Raw genomic sequence first — 14,436 nt, forward strand, 5'->3', positions numbered from 1 at the left:
CTCACACCCCAGGTGAATATAAAAAGTTTTATTAACTCTATTTTTCGGGTGTCTGCTGAGAGCAGCACAGGCTTCTCAAGAAATTACAAACTGGAATTTCCTCATTAGAGCAGAAAAGGAGGCTGGCTCAGGGCTTTATAATGATTTGGTGGTGGGGTCAGGGGGTGTGTTTCTACTCAGGAGAAGGAGCTTGCATGATTTAAACCTCACACTGGCATCGGATAAGGGAGCTTCCATGATTTCTTAACTAGATTTACCACATGCAGAGGACAAGGAGGAGGAAGAATAAACCTTAATTCATTAGCATTGAGGCACCAAAAATAGGACCTGGCACTTTATTCTCCCTAGCAGCTTAAGAAAATGAGTGAAAAAGAGAAAGAAGAGTCCACTATGTGTGAAAAGCAAACAGGTCTAAAGAAAATAAAAATTTTATTACTATAAGGACATAATAAAAAGAAAGAGAAGAATGAGTGAGACAGGCAGAAGTGCAGAATCAATGCCCTGTGTTAGGCCTTTTCATTATCCACAGTCATCAGTTTATTCTGAAGGTCTCAGGTCAGCTTCCTGCTTCAAAATATCACAGGCCCTTACAGTACATGTGAAAACGCTCGGGTGTCGTTCTTCACTAAAGTAGCCTTATAATTAGATGAACTCCTGAATTTAATCTCCAGTTATGTTAAATAAAAAACAAAACACAATCTACAGTTTAGGAAAGTGAGAGTTTATTTTTTATCAAAGGTTACAGCCATGCCGTATGCTGGAAAGCATAGCTTTTGGTAAAGATGAGAGAAAGGCACTCCCACGAAGAAGGGGTTGGGCAGAAGCTTTATGCTGAAGGGTTTGGCTAAACAGACACAATCGACAGGTTACAGGAGGGGCTATGGATGTTCATGGAGGTGGTGCTGACACATGCATACTGGACACACATGCATGTAACTCATGACCCCTATTTACTTACCAGTGAAGACTTAGCATTTAAATTCATTACAGTTAGGACCTATGTGCCAAAAGTAGAAGCACAGACACAAAGGTACTCAGTGTGCAGCCTCTGCAAACTGCCAGAGCCAGGCGATGGTCATTGGTCTCTGATCAGGAGAAAGTTCCTGATATGAGTCTAGTGTTCAATCAAAGCTGGGTTATGGATGTGGAACAGGGGTCAGTTCATCAGGGGATGGGCTGCAATTGTCCTCACAGTGCTTGTCTCAGTGCCCGTGACTACTGAACCACTAGAGAAAAAGAATCACCTATTGGCCGTTAGAACATAGTTTATCTTTCAAGTGTAGGAGTGAGTGGCAAAACCCTTGCCTGACATGGCTTTAGGTCTTGTTTATAATTTGACATTGCCACAGGGAGTCTGTTCTGTCAGTCTTATGATCTCTATTTTAACATTGGTGTTGGTCATTGTTGTGTCTAAACTGAAAGGGGGAGTGGGTAGAACAGGCTTGTCTGATCGTGTCATGGCTGGGAACTCAGTTTTTAGGCTCTTCTGGAGTCCCTTAGACAAACAGATGGACTATTTAGTCAGTTGGGGCACTTAGGATTTTATTTTTAGTTTACAGTTCATCAGTATGAACCCAACTATTGACATTGTACAAATTCACTGCTGGGTTGTGTTTGAAATCACCTGGTAAGATTCCTTCCAAAGTAGTTCAAGAGCAGTGTTCCACCCTGATGTTTCTTCCAGTAGATATAATTCCCTGTTTCAATGTCATTAGAGGCTATTGAAAAGATGTAGGAAAATGGTAGCTTTAATCTGTCGATGGATGGAGTGTGTAAAATACCGTCATCACTTTCAATACTTTGTCATGTGTGCATGTTAATAGGAAGAGGTGAGCACTGGGGGTACATCTCTAAGTGTATGTGCCTTCCAGCTACCAAACCACAGGCTAATAACTGATGTCTCCCTGAGGGACTTGACTATAATGCTCTGATGCTAGGGAGAGAATGTTTGGCCAGGGAAGTTCAAGATTTTCTTAAGGTTTTGACAATTTTAGTTCAAGGATGATCATTTTCTTCAGTGTTTTCAGAAGATTGTGGATGGGACAGATGCTGAGTTATATGAGTAATGCTGATGACTTCTGAGTTTAGATAGTATTATAAACAAGACTGTTTGATGTGATGGTCCACTACAATATTCTTTTAGTTGTTTTGCCATTTCAGTTTCCTTTAGGATTTTACTTTCTAAGTTACATTTGTCAGGTTCCTAAAATGTAGCCATGCATCTGAAATTTATTCTTTTGTTGAGAATTTTTACATGTTCCAGAAGATGTGAGAAGCTTCTTTGTGTGAAGAGCATCCCAAAGTCAGGCACTCCTCTAAAACATGTACTTAATCCTTGCCTTTGGCTTATTGACGAGCTCTGTTGACCACAATAACTTCTGTCACGCAGGCTGACTTTACATCAGGTGGAAGGACACATTATGAATACACTACTCATCTGAGTGCATAACCTCCAGTTTTGTTACTGACATATGATTCATCAGAGATGATATTAGATCAAGGATTTCCATGGGAATCTAATCTAAAAGATGTAAACAAACTTTCCTAGTTTAGATAACATTGCTGTGAGCTCACTGCTCGTATTCAGCCAAGTCTCCTGGCTATCACACTGAATCCATACTAACTTTGACCTAACAGTTAGCACTTGTCCTAATGTTCAGATATGTTATTTTTATTTTAATGTCTCTAGATTATAATGTGTGGCTATTTTAGCCAAGAGTGAAGGAAACTATGATAACTGACTATAAATGAGAAAAAGCACAACCTAATGATATGAAAGTCAAGGCATGAGTGTCTTCAGGCTTGTCTATTTCAAGAGTTCATGTACCCAGGGGATTTGTTTTCTCAATTTTACACAGAGCAACACCCAAAACGTCCATTTCCCCTCCCATTGACTCTTATCATCTGTTGCTATGTTAGTTTGCTTAGAATTTTCGTCTCCAGCTCCACCAAATTTTCTGCAAAAACAGAATTTCATTCTTTTTTACAGCTGCACAGTATTGCACTGTGTATAAGTACCATGTTTTTTATCCAGTCTATAACCGATGGGCATTTAGGTTGATCCCATGTCTGTGGTACTGTGAACTGCTCAGTGAAACACACATGAGTGGATGTGTCTTTTTGTTACAATAATTTGTTTTTTCTTGGGCATATACCCAGTAATGAGATTGCTGAGGGGAATGGTAGCTCTGCTTTAATTTATTCATGAAATATCCAGACTGATTGCCACAGTACTTGGAGCAAGTTACATTTTCACCAAAAGTATGTAAGTGTTCCCTTTTCTCTATAGCCTTGCCTGCATCTGTTAATTTCTGATCTTTTAGTGATAGTAATTCTGACATGTGTCAGATAGTATCTCATTTGGTTTTGATTTGCACTTATCTGACCATTGACGATGCTGTGCATTTTTATATGTTACTTATTCACTTGTATGTCAGTGTTTGAGAAGTTTCTGTGCATGTCCTTTCCCCATTTTTAATAGGGTTATCTAGTTTATACTGATGATTTAAGTTCCCTACAGATTACCACGTTTACACACACTAAGATAACCAATATTCAAAAATGAATAGAAAAACATAATCACTTGTAGGCAAAGACACACTGAATTTGGAATGGTTATGGTTGCTGGTTGGTATTGAAATGGGACAGCAACTTTGAAAAATGGTCTTCAGGGAAAACCTCATACAAAAATGTACCTAGTGTCACCACTCACAGTAGTCAAATGGAGAATACAGCTCAAGTGTCCATTGACTGCCACAGGGATGAAGACATTGCGGTGTGTCTGTGTGTCTCTAACCCACAGGGATGAAGATGCTACAGTGTGTCTGCATGTCTGTAACCCACAGGGATGAAGATGCTGCAGTGTATCTGTGTGCCTGTAACCCAGCTTTAAAGAGGAGTGAAGCACTGACATAGGCTGCAACTTGGATGAACCTTGAAAACATTGACTGAGTGAACTGAGGTAGACACAGAAGTCTGCATCCCAAATTGTCTCATGGATATGAAGTATGGAGAGCAGGAAATCCCCTAGAGACGGATCTCAGGAGGTGAGTGGAGAGGAAACAGAGTGACTGCTTAAGGGAAGTGAGGTTTCCTTTTTGGTGAGCAAAATGTTCCAAAACCAAATAGTGGTGATACTTGCACAGCATTGCGAATATGTAAAGTGTCACTGACTATACACCTACTGAGGGCTAAAATGGTAAATTTTATGTTATGTGTATCTCAACACAATAAAAATGAGTGCCACATTTTGTTTAGTGAATCAACAACAATAACATCTCGGTTTAAACGCTGGATTCCCCAACAGAACCAGGACTTCCTCCTGGAGCTGGATCCATCAGCCCCCAGGGAAGGGACTGGAGTGGGTCAGGTGCACAGGTCATGAAGGGAGCACAAATTCCAACCCACTCCTCGAGAGTCCAGTCACCACCTCCAGATCTATGTCCAAAAACGGGTCTTCCCTATGACTGAGCTACGGGAGCAACAGGCACACAACCATGTTTGTTTGTTTGTTTGTTTGTTTGTTTTTCAGAGAGAGTCTTGCTGTGTCACCCAGGCTGGAGTGCAGTGGGACAATCTTGGCTCAATACAACCTCCACATCATGGGTTCAAGCGATTATCCAGCCTCAGCCTCCAAGTAGCTGGGACTGCAGGCACCCATCACCACATTTGGCTAATTTTTGTATTTTTGATAGAGTTGGGTTTTCACTATGTTGGCCAGGCTGGTCTTGAACTCCTGACCTTGCGATCCACCTACCTTGGCCTCCAAAAGTGCTGGGATTTCAGGTGTGAGCCACTGTGCCCAGCCACAAACAAGTATTTTTAAGCAAAAGACACAGTGAGGAGACATCAGTGTGAGCGCACACGCAAACCTTCCTGTGGGGGTTTACAGGACAGCAGGGGGTGCTGAGGACAGAAGCCAGCATCCAGGAACCAGCAGGGAAACCCAGGGGGTACATGGCACTGCATGAGGTCTCAGGACCACTGTGGGGCTCAGTGGTCAGGTAGGCTCAAGGGTCAGCCTCAGAGCAGGTATAGCAGGTGGGGAAAGGCCTGAAGACAGGTTTTAGTGTCACCTTCTCATTCCACCACTAGACACGACATCTATTCTAATGTGTTTGAGTGTTTATGTGTTTAGAGAATAACATTTATATTATGAATCTATAGCCATATGTGGGTACATCAAGTTACCCTCTTCAACCTATGGGGACTCTGTTCATTAGGAATCAGTCCATGCATTTGAGGACCTCACAAATTAATACTTACGTAGAATCACTTTATTTTCAGTCTCCTTTCCTCCCTCTTTCTTTCTTTCTCTCTCACACACTGACATACGCACGGGGTGCCGTAACGTTAATTACCTGAGGTATTACAGAATATTGATTCATTTGAAACTTGACCAATTTAGCTGTTGTTCATGTTGCTGTAAGATCTAGAACACGTTTCTCAGCTGTGTACTCCTCTAAGCTGAGCAGCAGCTTTATTTCAAATACACAGAAACTGAAACCAATCCAAATACCAATCAGCACCTTTATCAGTAAACAAATTGTGGAAAAGTCGTTTATTGGAATAGTACCCACTACTGCAGTCAGTTAATGTTGGATCCGATCAACAGTGTGGTTCAATTCAAAAGTACATACGATGAGTATAATGAGCCAAACACATACATATGATTCCGTTTTATAAACTGTACAAAGTGAATACTCATTGGAAGCTACATAACAAAGATCCCTAACTGACTTCTCCATGGTAAGAGAAGCGAAGGTATAGGAAGGAGAAATTGCGGGAGACAAAGAGAAAATTGAGAGGCAAATTGATTTGTTTTCTCTGTGAATGGTGATTAGGTCAATGTCTGTCAAATGGTGAACATATTATGCGAAGATTATGTCAGTATTACCTCATTAAAACTATTAAAATTAAAAGTCTAATGTGGTAGAAGATGAGGAGAGAAATAAAAATAATACAAGAAAAGTCATGAGCTCCTGAATTCTCACATGAATTAACCCTCAGTTTTTCTACATTACTCAGAAAGACACCAAGATACAGCCAAATAATATCACAGTCTCATAATAAGAAGATTGTTTTGTAAACCTCACTTGGAATTTCCAGCTGTTTCCTAGAGTTAATGTAGGGAGCAGTTGGATCCAGTTGTGAGAAACATACGCCAGACACTGAGACTGGCTCTTGCCAGATGTGAGCTCTTAGACGTGTCACATGGCCCCTCCGTGCTTGGGAGTTTACATTCACATCTGTAAGTGAAGGAAGCATTGACTCCCAAAGAACATATTTCATGTGCATGTAAAAGTATGAAGGCCAATGAGAATTAATTACTTATGAAGTATAATCACCCACATCCACTCTTGGACACAGCCCACTCTGATGCATCCCTTACAGAACTCATTATATAGCAGGAGACATGCAAATAGGGTCCTCCCTCTGCTTATATGAGAACTAACCTAGCCCTGACCCTGCAGCCCTGGGAGAGGAGTCCCAGCCCTGAGATTCCCAGGTGTTTCCATTCGGTGATAAGCACTGAACACAGAGGACTCACCATGGAGTTTGGACTGAGCTGGGTTTTCCTTGTTGCTATTTTAAAAGGTGATTCAAGGCGAAATAGAGATGTTGAGTGTGAGTGAACATGAGTGAGAGAAACAGTGGATTTGTGTGGCAGTTTCTGACCAGGGTATAACTCTGTTTGCAGGTGTCCAGTGTGAAGTGCAGCTGGTGGAGTCTGGGGGAGGCGTGGTACAGCCTGGGGGGTCCCTGAGACTCTCCTGTGCAGCCTCTGGATTCACCTTTGACGATTATGCCATGGGCTGGGTCCGCCAAGCTCCAGGGAAGGGTCTGGAGTGGGTCTCTGGTATTAGTTGGGATGGTGATAGCACATACTATGCAGACTCCGTGAAGGGCCGATTCACCATCTCCAGAGACAACGCCAAGAACTTCCTGTATCTGCAAATGGGCAGGCTGAGAGCCGAGGACACGGCCTTGTATTACTGTGCAAAAGATACACAGTGAGGGGAAGTCAGTGAGAGCCCAGACAAAAACGTCCCTGCAGGAAGACAGGAGGGGCCTGGGCTGCAGAGGGCGCTCAAGACACACTGAGCACAGGGTTAGTTCTGGGGCAAGTTGCTCAGGAAGGTTAAGGGCTGGTTTCCTTTCAGAGTCTTAGCAATTTCTCCATCTAACAGTTTCCCCAAGAACCCTGTCTAGATCTGTGATCTGGATCTGCCAAGACTGCCTGTGTCACCTTCCTCACCTGTGACTTTGGGGGAGCTGATCGTGGACACTCCAGTGTGTAGGATTTCTTGGTGACAGCAATTGTGTCTTCTGTCTAGGCATGTCTAGGGCCGGCCTTCAGGAAGGACAGGCTGGAATTCTTGGAAAGAGGCACACCTGCCATCCATCAGGGAATTTTGTTGTCTTTTGTTCTGCTAGAATTAAATCAGGCACACCCAGGATAACTAGTACTATCTTCCTAGTTCAAGAAACTTGATGGCAGGTTTGAATAACACCTATATGAAATCATCAGAGCAACACCTAGATTCGAATAATTGAGACTGTGTTCTAACCAAGGAGACACGTAAAACTGGTGATTGCGGTGGTCAGTTCATATCATATATTTGTCAATAGAATCTGGCTGGTATTATAAACAGCTTTGCCAAAATATGTGCGTTAGTGTTGGTCTTCAGAGAAGCACATTCTATGACTGGATTAGGTTTGTGTACAGTTTCCTAAGGAATCTGTCCACGCTTTTGAGAGGAAATGCAGAGGGGGTGGAAGGAGGCTGGGGAAGCTGAAGGCGTGTGAGGGAAGTCGGTCCCTGAGTGAAGGAGAGAGGGAGGAGGACTGAGAGGAACTTTCTTAAACTTCTGTGCTGTTCTAGAAGGTCCAGCAAGGGCACTGAGTCAGAGTCGTGTCAAAGTTTCCCATCGGGGACTCAGTGATTCCCAGCAGTGGCTCTGCTCAGATCAGCACAGAGCTCGTTCTTCTCCTGAGAGTGGAGCACAGGACGGGGCACCAGCACCAGCCATGGCATGGAAGACAGAGTGCAGCCCGGGGCACCTGGGTCAGCTGCGTTGTGCTCCCTGAAGGTGGAGGGAGGGAGGTGCTGACTCAGGGCCCACACGGTGCGGGTTCTATACAGAACACAGGCTTTTATTTCATTTCTGTGGGTGACATAGAAACAAACATGCAGTCTGTAAACAATGGTGATTTCTAATTTGTCTCAATTGCTTTATTCCTTGATTCCACAGAATGTCCTGGAACAGAGTTGCCTTTCTCATGTGGAATTGTGACGTGTTGAGGACGTGTGATCCCCCCTTTCGTTGTTTTCCTCCATGTACAGAGATCCTGAGTAGAGTACAGCTGACCCTCCTTCCACACTGTTCCTCTCCCCACCACAGGAAGAGCAGATAGTTACCTGAGGCTGACTCTGAGGTGGGATCTGTCCTGTGCACCTCAGAGCCTGCAGAGACTCCCGGCTGCAGATTCATGGAGTCAGGTGTTTGTGCCTGTGGGAACCTGGAGCTGTTCTTTTGTCAGTGAACACTGCTTAGAACTAATTGTGGGTTCAGAATTAGGACACCCCCTGAGCTATCACACCCCAGCTCATTCTGCCACTCACAATCTCCAGAAATTCAGGAAATGGTTGAATTTACATTTTTGTGCTGAATTGTTCTCATTTCACTCAGTTGTGAGTTTGTTCAGCAGAAAGTGCCACCATTGATGGGACCCCACCTGATGCAGCCCATTTGCTTCCACAGAAGTTAGGAGGCTCCTGAAACTTCTCATCCACCCCTCTCTCTGCTCTTCATGTGAAATTCCATTTTACCTGGAATTCCAGTGTGTTGGTTTAGCCAGATTCCCCATCTTCCTTGTCGGATTTTCCTGGGTATTTGATCAGGTTCCTTGCCCTTCACTGTATCTCGGTGACGTCGAGTCACCCTGGCCCAACATCAACAAGAATCCTAGCAGGTTGGTTTAAGGAGATTCTGTCATGCCCCTGATGTTTCTGCTTAGTAATTTTCCATCTTCCAGACCCTACCCTGCTGCTTGGTTGTAAATCCTCACGCTCCCATTCTGCATTTGGAGTTCAGCTGAATATCTCTTCTCACAGCAAAACACTGTTGCCCTGGTCCCTACACCTACCATGAGGACCCTGGATAAAGTCTTCCTTACTGTGCTGGAACAAGTGTCTTTACTTGATATTTTTTCTTTGATAAATCTACCTTTAATGCTTCCTAATTGCTCTGGGAACCTCAAAAAAATGAGATAAGTGTGATGATCCGTTTTACTATAATGTGTGTATGTGTGAGTTTCATTTTCCATGTGTGGTGTCCAGAAGTCCTGAGAACCAACACTTCTGCTTCTCTGTCCAATTCTTTGCTTCCAAAACCTGGGAGTCATCCCAACATGGGTAAATAGGCCATTTGTTTTTGTTTTTACTGTTTAGGGACTGACGTGTTTCGCTTACCCTGAAGCTTCCTGAACACATTGATGAAAGGCAGATAGAGGACGTGTTTGGAAATGCCAGATTTATGGTAGACTTAACCACCCACATGTGTCTGGAGGTCTTCTTAGGGTTCCAAGAATGGGATGTTTTATCCACCACAGGGCAAGGATGAGAACCTCTGACCTGTGATGATAAAGGACAGGCAGGGCCATGTGAGGACAAGGATGCGCTGCTGTCTGGTCCGGGGTGTTCTCTCCTAGCAATGCCTCCATCTCCCTCCTCACTCTGTGGTATCTGTCAGATGGGAAACATGCCTAGAATTTATCTTTGACATACGGATGGAAGCCCAGGCTGGGGGCATTTGACAGCTTATTTCTGAACCTGCTTCTGTAAGGAATGCCCAGATCCCTTGCTCTCCTTCCTGGTTCCTAACCCCATTAGCTCCCTTCCCCTCCCGCACCCATCCACTGCCTATTTACCGCCACTTCCCCACACCCTTCACTCTAGCACCATTTTCTTGGGCTCCTGGGAAACACAACAGCTTTGGTTCAACTCACAGCTCAGGCACACTCATGGGTCCCTCCAGAGCCTCTCAACTTTCCTCCTACAGTCCCTCAGCTCCTCCTTGTGGTCCTAACGCAGCCATCTCTACCCTCTCTGCTGAGCCTAACCATCCACAATCCATCCCATCGGGATTTGTGTACATCAGTGGGTTAACTCAGCAGGCCTGAATTGGTCAAACTGTGCATGTTCCTAAAAAAGTAAATAACTAAAAAAATTAAAAGAAAACTTTTCTTCATTTATGGCTCTCTGTTACCTCCTGGGATGAGGTGTCCAAGTCCATAAAATATTCCACCTGATAACAGTGTCTGTGGATGTCCGCAGCCTTGGGACATGGCGTACACGTATAATCACAGGGATTTATAGTGAGCGCCTGCTGTTGTTTTACTGGGGAGGGCTATTGTCTGAGTATTGTGGTCAGTTACCCAGGTGTTCCATAGTCAATGATTCATTCCCAAAACACAGCCCTGGACAAGAAAGCTCAGGGCACTCCCCTGGGTGTCAACACTTCACACATGTCATCCTACAGCACAGCTGGACAATTACACATGTGCAGGAGGCTCCACTGTGGGAGGACCCCTGAGAGCTTGTGCCTGGCTTCTCCAGGGCTTCACTCCTTGTGCCTTTTTTTCATGTATTTTCAATTGTATCATTTTGCTGTACTAAACTGTTCCTGTGAATATGACAGTTCTCATGAGTCCTGTGTTTTTACTGAGTTGTGAGCCTGAGGGTGGCAGATGCAACCTCTCAATGCAGTTGTATCAGAAGAAGGATTTCCTAGAGGGACCCTGAATCAATGACACGTGGCTGAAGCATTGTTTGGAAACAGAAATATTCAGGTGTGAAGTGACAAAAGCTGATACCTGGGTGGAAACAGAATTACCTGGTCTGAGACAGCAGCTGAACAGAAGTAGATGTCTGGATGTAAATGCAATTTAGAAATGATAACTCATACTCCCATAGAGCTGGCTCAATTGATACATAAGGAAACATAAAATGATAAGAATTAGCCTAAATATGCAATTATTATTTGTGGGAATTAAGTGAACATCTGGGAGAAGGATTGCAGGGAAATGGCAATGCGCCCACCTCAGATTTTGGCCAATCTCATTTCTGTCTGATGGGCTCCAGAGCACTACCTAAGGGGGCAATTATGCTGGGATGACAGACCAAAGCTTCACAAACTCTATCCACCCAGAAGGTGGCTCAGGTGGTGACGTGGGGAGGGTGAACCACAAAACAACTGAAATGGGGGAGGATAGTGACAAGGGGCTCTGCTTTTGAGCTTTATCTTTAGCTTAATATTTTTTGTTAATCTGGACTTGGACAATGACTGATGTAAGAGTGGACTTTGCTTTGAGTGCCTTAGAATAAAGGAGAATGCAGGGGTCAATATTGCGCCCAGAGATTACTATAGAACAACAGTGGATGGTTGAACATGACCCAAACACAAAGCTCTTGTTCCTAATGGGACAGCTGCCTTCCTGTACCGCACAACAGCTTCCCCAAAGTGTGTTTACCCTCAGAATTGAGATTGCCTTTCTCTTGTAAGTGAAAAAAAAAAATAGAATACTCCAAATAAAGAAGTTGTAATGCTGTATGTGTAAGACATTCTAATATGGGTTAATGATAACTTGGAATATACATCCACTTATCTTTTTATTGGTATAAATTCATGGGTGAAAGTGCAATTTTGTTACATGGATATATTGTTTAGTGATGAAGTCAGAGCTTTAAGGGGAGTCATCATTGGATGGTGTATGTTGTACTCATTAAGTATTTTCTCACCCCACACACTGCTCCCACCCTCCAGACCTTCCAAATCTCCAATATTTATTGTTCCACACTCTATATTCGTGTGTACATATTATTTAGTTCTTACTTACATAAGTGAGAACATGTGGTATTCAACTTTACTCTTCTGAATTATTTAACTTAAGATGGTGGTCTAAAGTTTCATCCATGCTAATGTAAAATACATAATTTCATTTTTTATTATTGAGTAGTAATTAAATGTGTGTACATATATATTCAGAAATATATATAGTGTATTTGCGAGGGTGTATATGTGTGTCTATATATATGCACATATACATGTACAGCATGTTTTCTTTATCTAATCATTCATTAATAGACACTAAGTTTGGTACCATATATGTGCTGCTGTGAATAACGCAACAATGAACATAAAAGCAGGCATCTGTCCAATATAAAATTTATTTTCCTTTGAGCCGATACCAAGTAGTGTGGTTGCGGAATCAAATATTAGTTCGATTATTAGTTCTTTGAGAAATTTCCATACTGTTTTCCATATAGCTTGTACTAATTTACATTTTCTCCAACAGTGTATATGCACTACTGTTTCTCTGTATCCTCACCAACATCTATTTTTTTGTTCAGTTTAGTTTTTATTTTTAACTTTTTAATAACTAGTCTGGGCCGGGCGCGGTGGCTCAAGCCTGTAATCCCAGCACTTTGGGAGGCCAAGGCGGGGTCAGGAGATCGAGACCATCCTGGCTAACACGGTGAAACCCCGTCTCTACTAAATAATACAAAAAACTAGCCGGGCAAGGTGGCGGCGCCTGTAGTCCCAGCTACTGGGGAGGCTGAGGCGGGAGAATGGCGGGAACTCGGGAGAAGGAGCTTGCAGTGAGCCGAGATCGCGCCACTGCACTCCAGCCCGGGCGACAGAGCGAGACTCCACTTCAAATAATAATAATAATAATAATAATAATAATAATAATAATAATAATAACAACAACTAGTCTGACTGGTTTAATATGGTTTCTCATTGTGACTTTAAATTGCATTTCTGTGATGATTAATGCCATTGATTGTTTCTTCATATGCTGGTGGATGATTTTTACGTCCTGTTTTGAAAAATAAATGTCTGTTATTTGCTCACTTTAAAATGAGGCTATTTGTGTTTTCTTGTGTTGTTTTTGTTTCTTGCACATTCCAAATATTAGCTTGTTGTCAGAGGTAGTGTTTACAAATATTTTTTGTCATTCTGTAGGTTTTCTGTTAACTTTGTTGATTTTTTATTTTGCTGAGCACATGCTTTGCTTCTTATTTGTATGAAGCCTAAATTGTCTATTTTGGTTTAGTTCTGTTTACTTTTAAGGTTGTAGTCATGAATTCTTTGCCTAGGACAATGTCCAGAAAAACATTCCTAGGATTTCATCTACAACCTTCAGACTCTCAGATCTCCCAGTTAAGTATTTTATAGGTTTTGGCTTAACTTTTGCACGTAGTGGGAGATATGGGTCCAGTTTTATTCTTCTGCAAATAGCTTTTCAGTTTTTCCTGCACAATTTATTGAACAAGGTGACCTTTTCCCAGGACATGCTTTTTGTCTAGTTGGTCACAGTCGGTTGGCTGCAGGCATGTGAGTTTATTTCTGGAATGTCTATCCTGTTCCACGCATCTATGGTTCTCTGCTTGATTGTTACATGTGCATAAAAATAGTACTGTCTTTTGTATGTTTTTTCCATTATTTTAAAACTTTGCTGAATTAATACATCAATTCTAGGAGTATTTCTAAAGAATATTAGTGTTTTAAGCATAAAATCATATTATCAGCAAACACAAAATAATTTTACTTTCTCTTTTCCAATTTGGGTGTCTTTATTTCTTTCTCCTGCCTGACTACTCTGGCCAGGATTTCAAGTTCTATATTGATTAAGAGTGGTGAAAGTTGGCATCCTTGACATGTTCTGAGTCTTAGGAGGAATACTTTCAACATATTCCTATTCAGTATAATGTTGTAAGTGAGTTTGTCATATATGGTTTCTATTCATTTGAGGTATGTTTTCCTTCTATTCTAATTTTGTTGAGGGTTTTTATCATAAAGAAATCCGAAATGTTATCAATTGCTTTTTTTGGACCTATTGACCTGATTATATGTTTCTTTGTTTTGAATTTTGTTTATGTGGTGGATCACAGTTATTGATACATGAATGTTGAGCCATCGTTGCATCCCTGAAACAAAACTTAGTAGATTGTGGCATTTTATCTTTTTGATATGTGATTGGATTCCATTTTCTTGTGTCTTGTTGAGGATTTTTACATCTATAGTCATCAGTGATATTGATCTGTAGTATTCCTTTTTGGGTCCTGGCATGGGTGTGGTATCAGGCTGTTAGTGGCTTTGTGGAATGAGTTAGCGAGAAACACCCTCTAGTCAACTTTTTGAAAAAGTTTCAGTAGAATTGCTAGCAGATCTTTTTGTATATTGGGCAGAATTCACCATTTAAAATCATGTGTTTTAGGGCTTCTTTGTTGAGACTTTTAAAATTACTGCTTGAATATCACTAATTTTTGTTGGTCTTTTCAGGATTTTTATTGCTTCCTGTTTCAATCTTGGGAGATTGCATGTTTTCAGACATTTATCTGTTCACCCTAAATTTTCTAGTTTGTTA

The 14,436-nt window shown here is 42.0% G+C and overlaps 1 gene segment (V, D, J or C); it reads left to right on the top strand.

The window, feature by feature from the left end:
* Positions 1 to 6,361: 6,361 nt before the first annotated feature.
* LOC111532200 lies at positions 6,362 to 7,034 on the top strand. The segment is given in 2 exon segments: positions 6,362 to 6,597; positions 6,701 to 7,034. Coding segments are annotated over 2 exon segments (471 nt in total).
* The last annotated feature ends 7,402 nt before the right edge of the window (positions 7,035 to 14,436 follow it).

Source organism: Piliocolobus tephrosceles, unplaced genomic scaffold, assembly GCF_002776525.5.
Source record: "Piliocolobus tephrosceles isolate RC106 unplaced genomic scaffold, ASM277652v3 unscaffolded_32809, whole genome shotgun sequence".
Lineage (NCBI taxonomy): Eukaryota > Metazoa > Chordata > Mammalia > Primates > Cercopithecidae > Piliocolobus > Piliocolobus tephrosceles.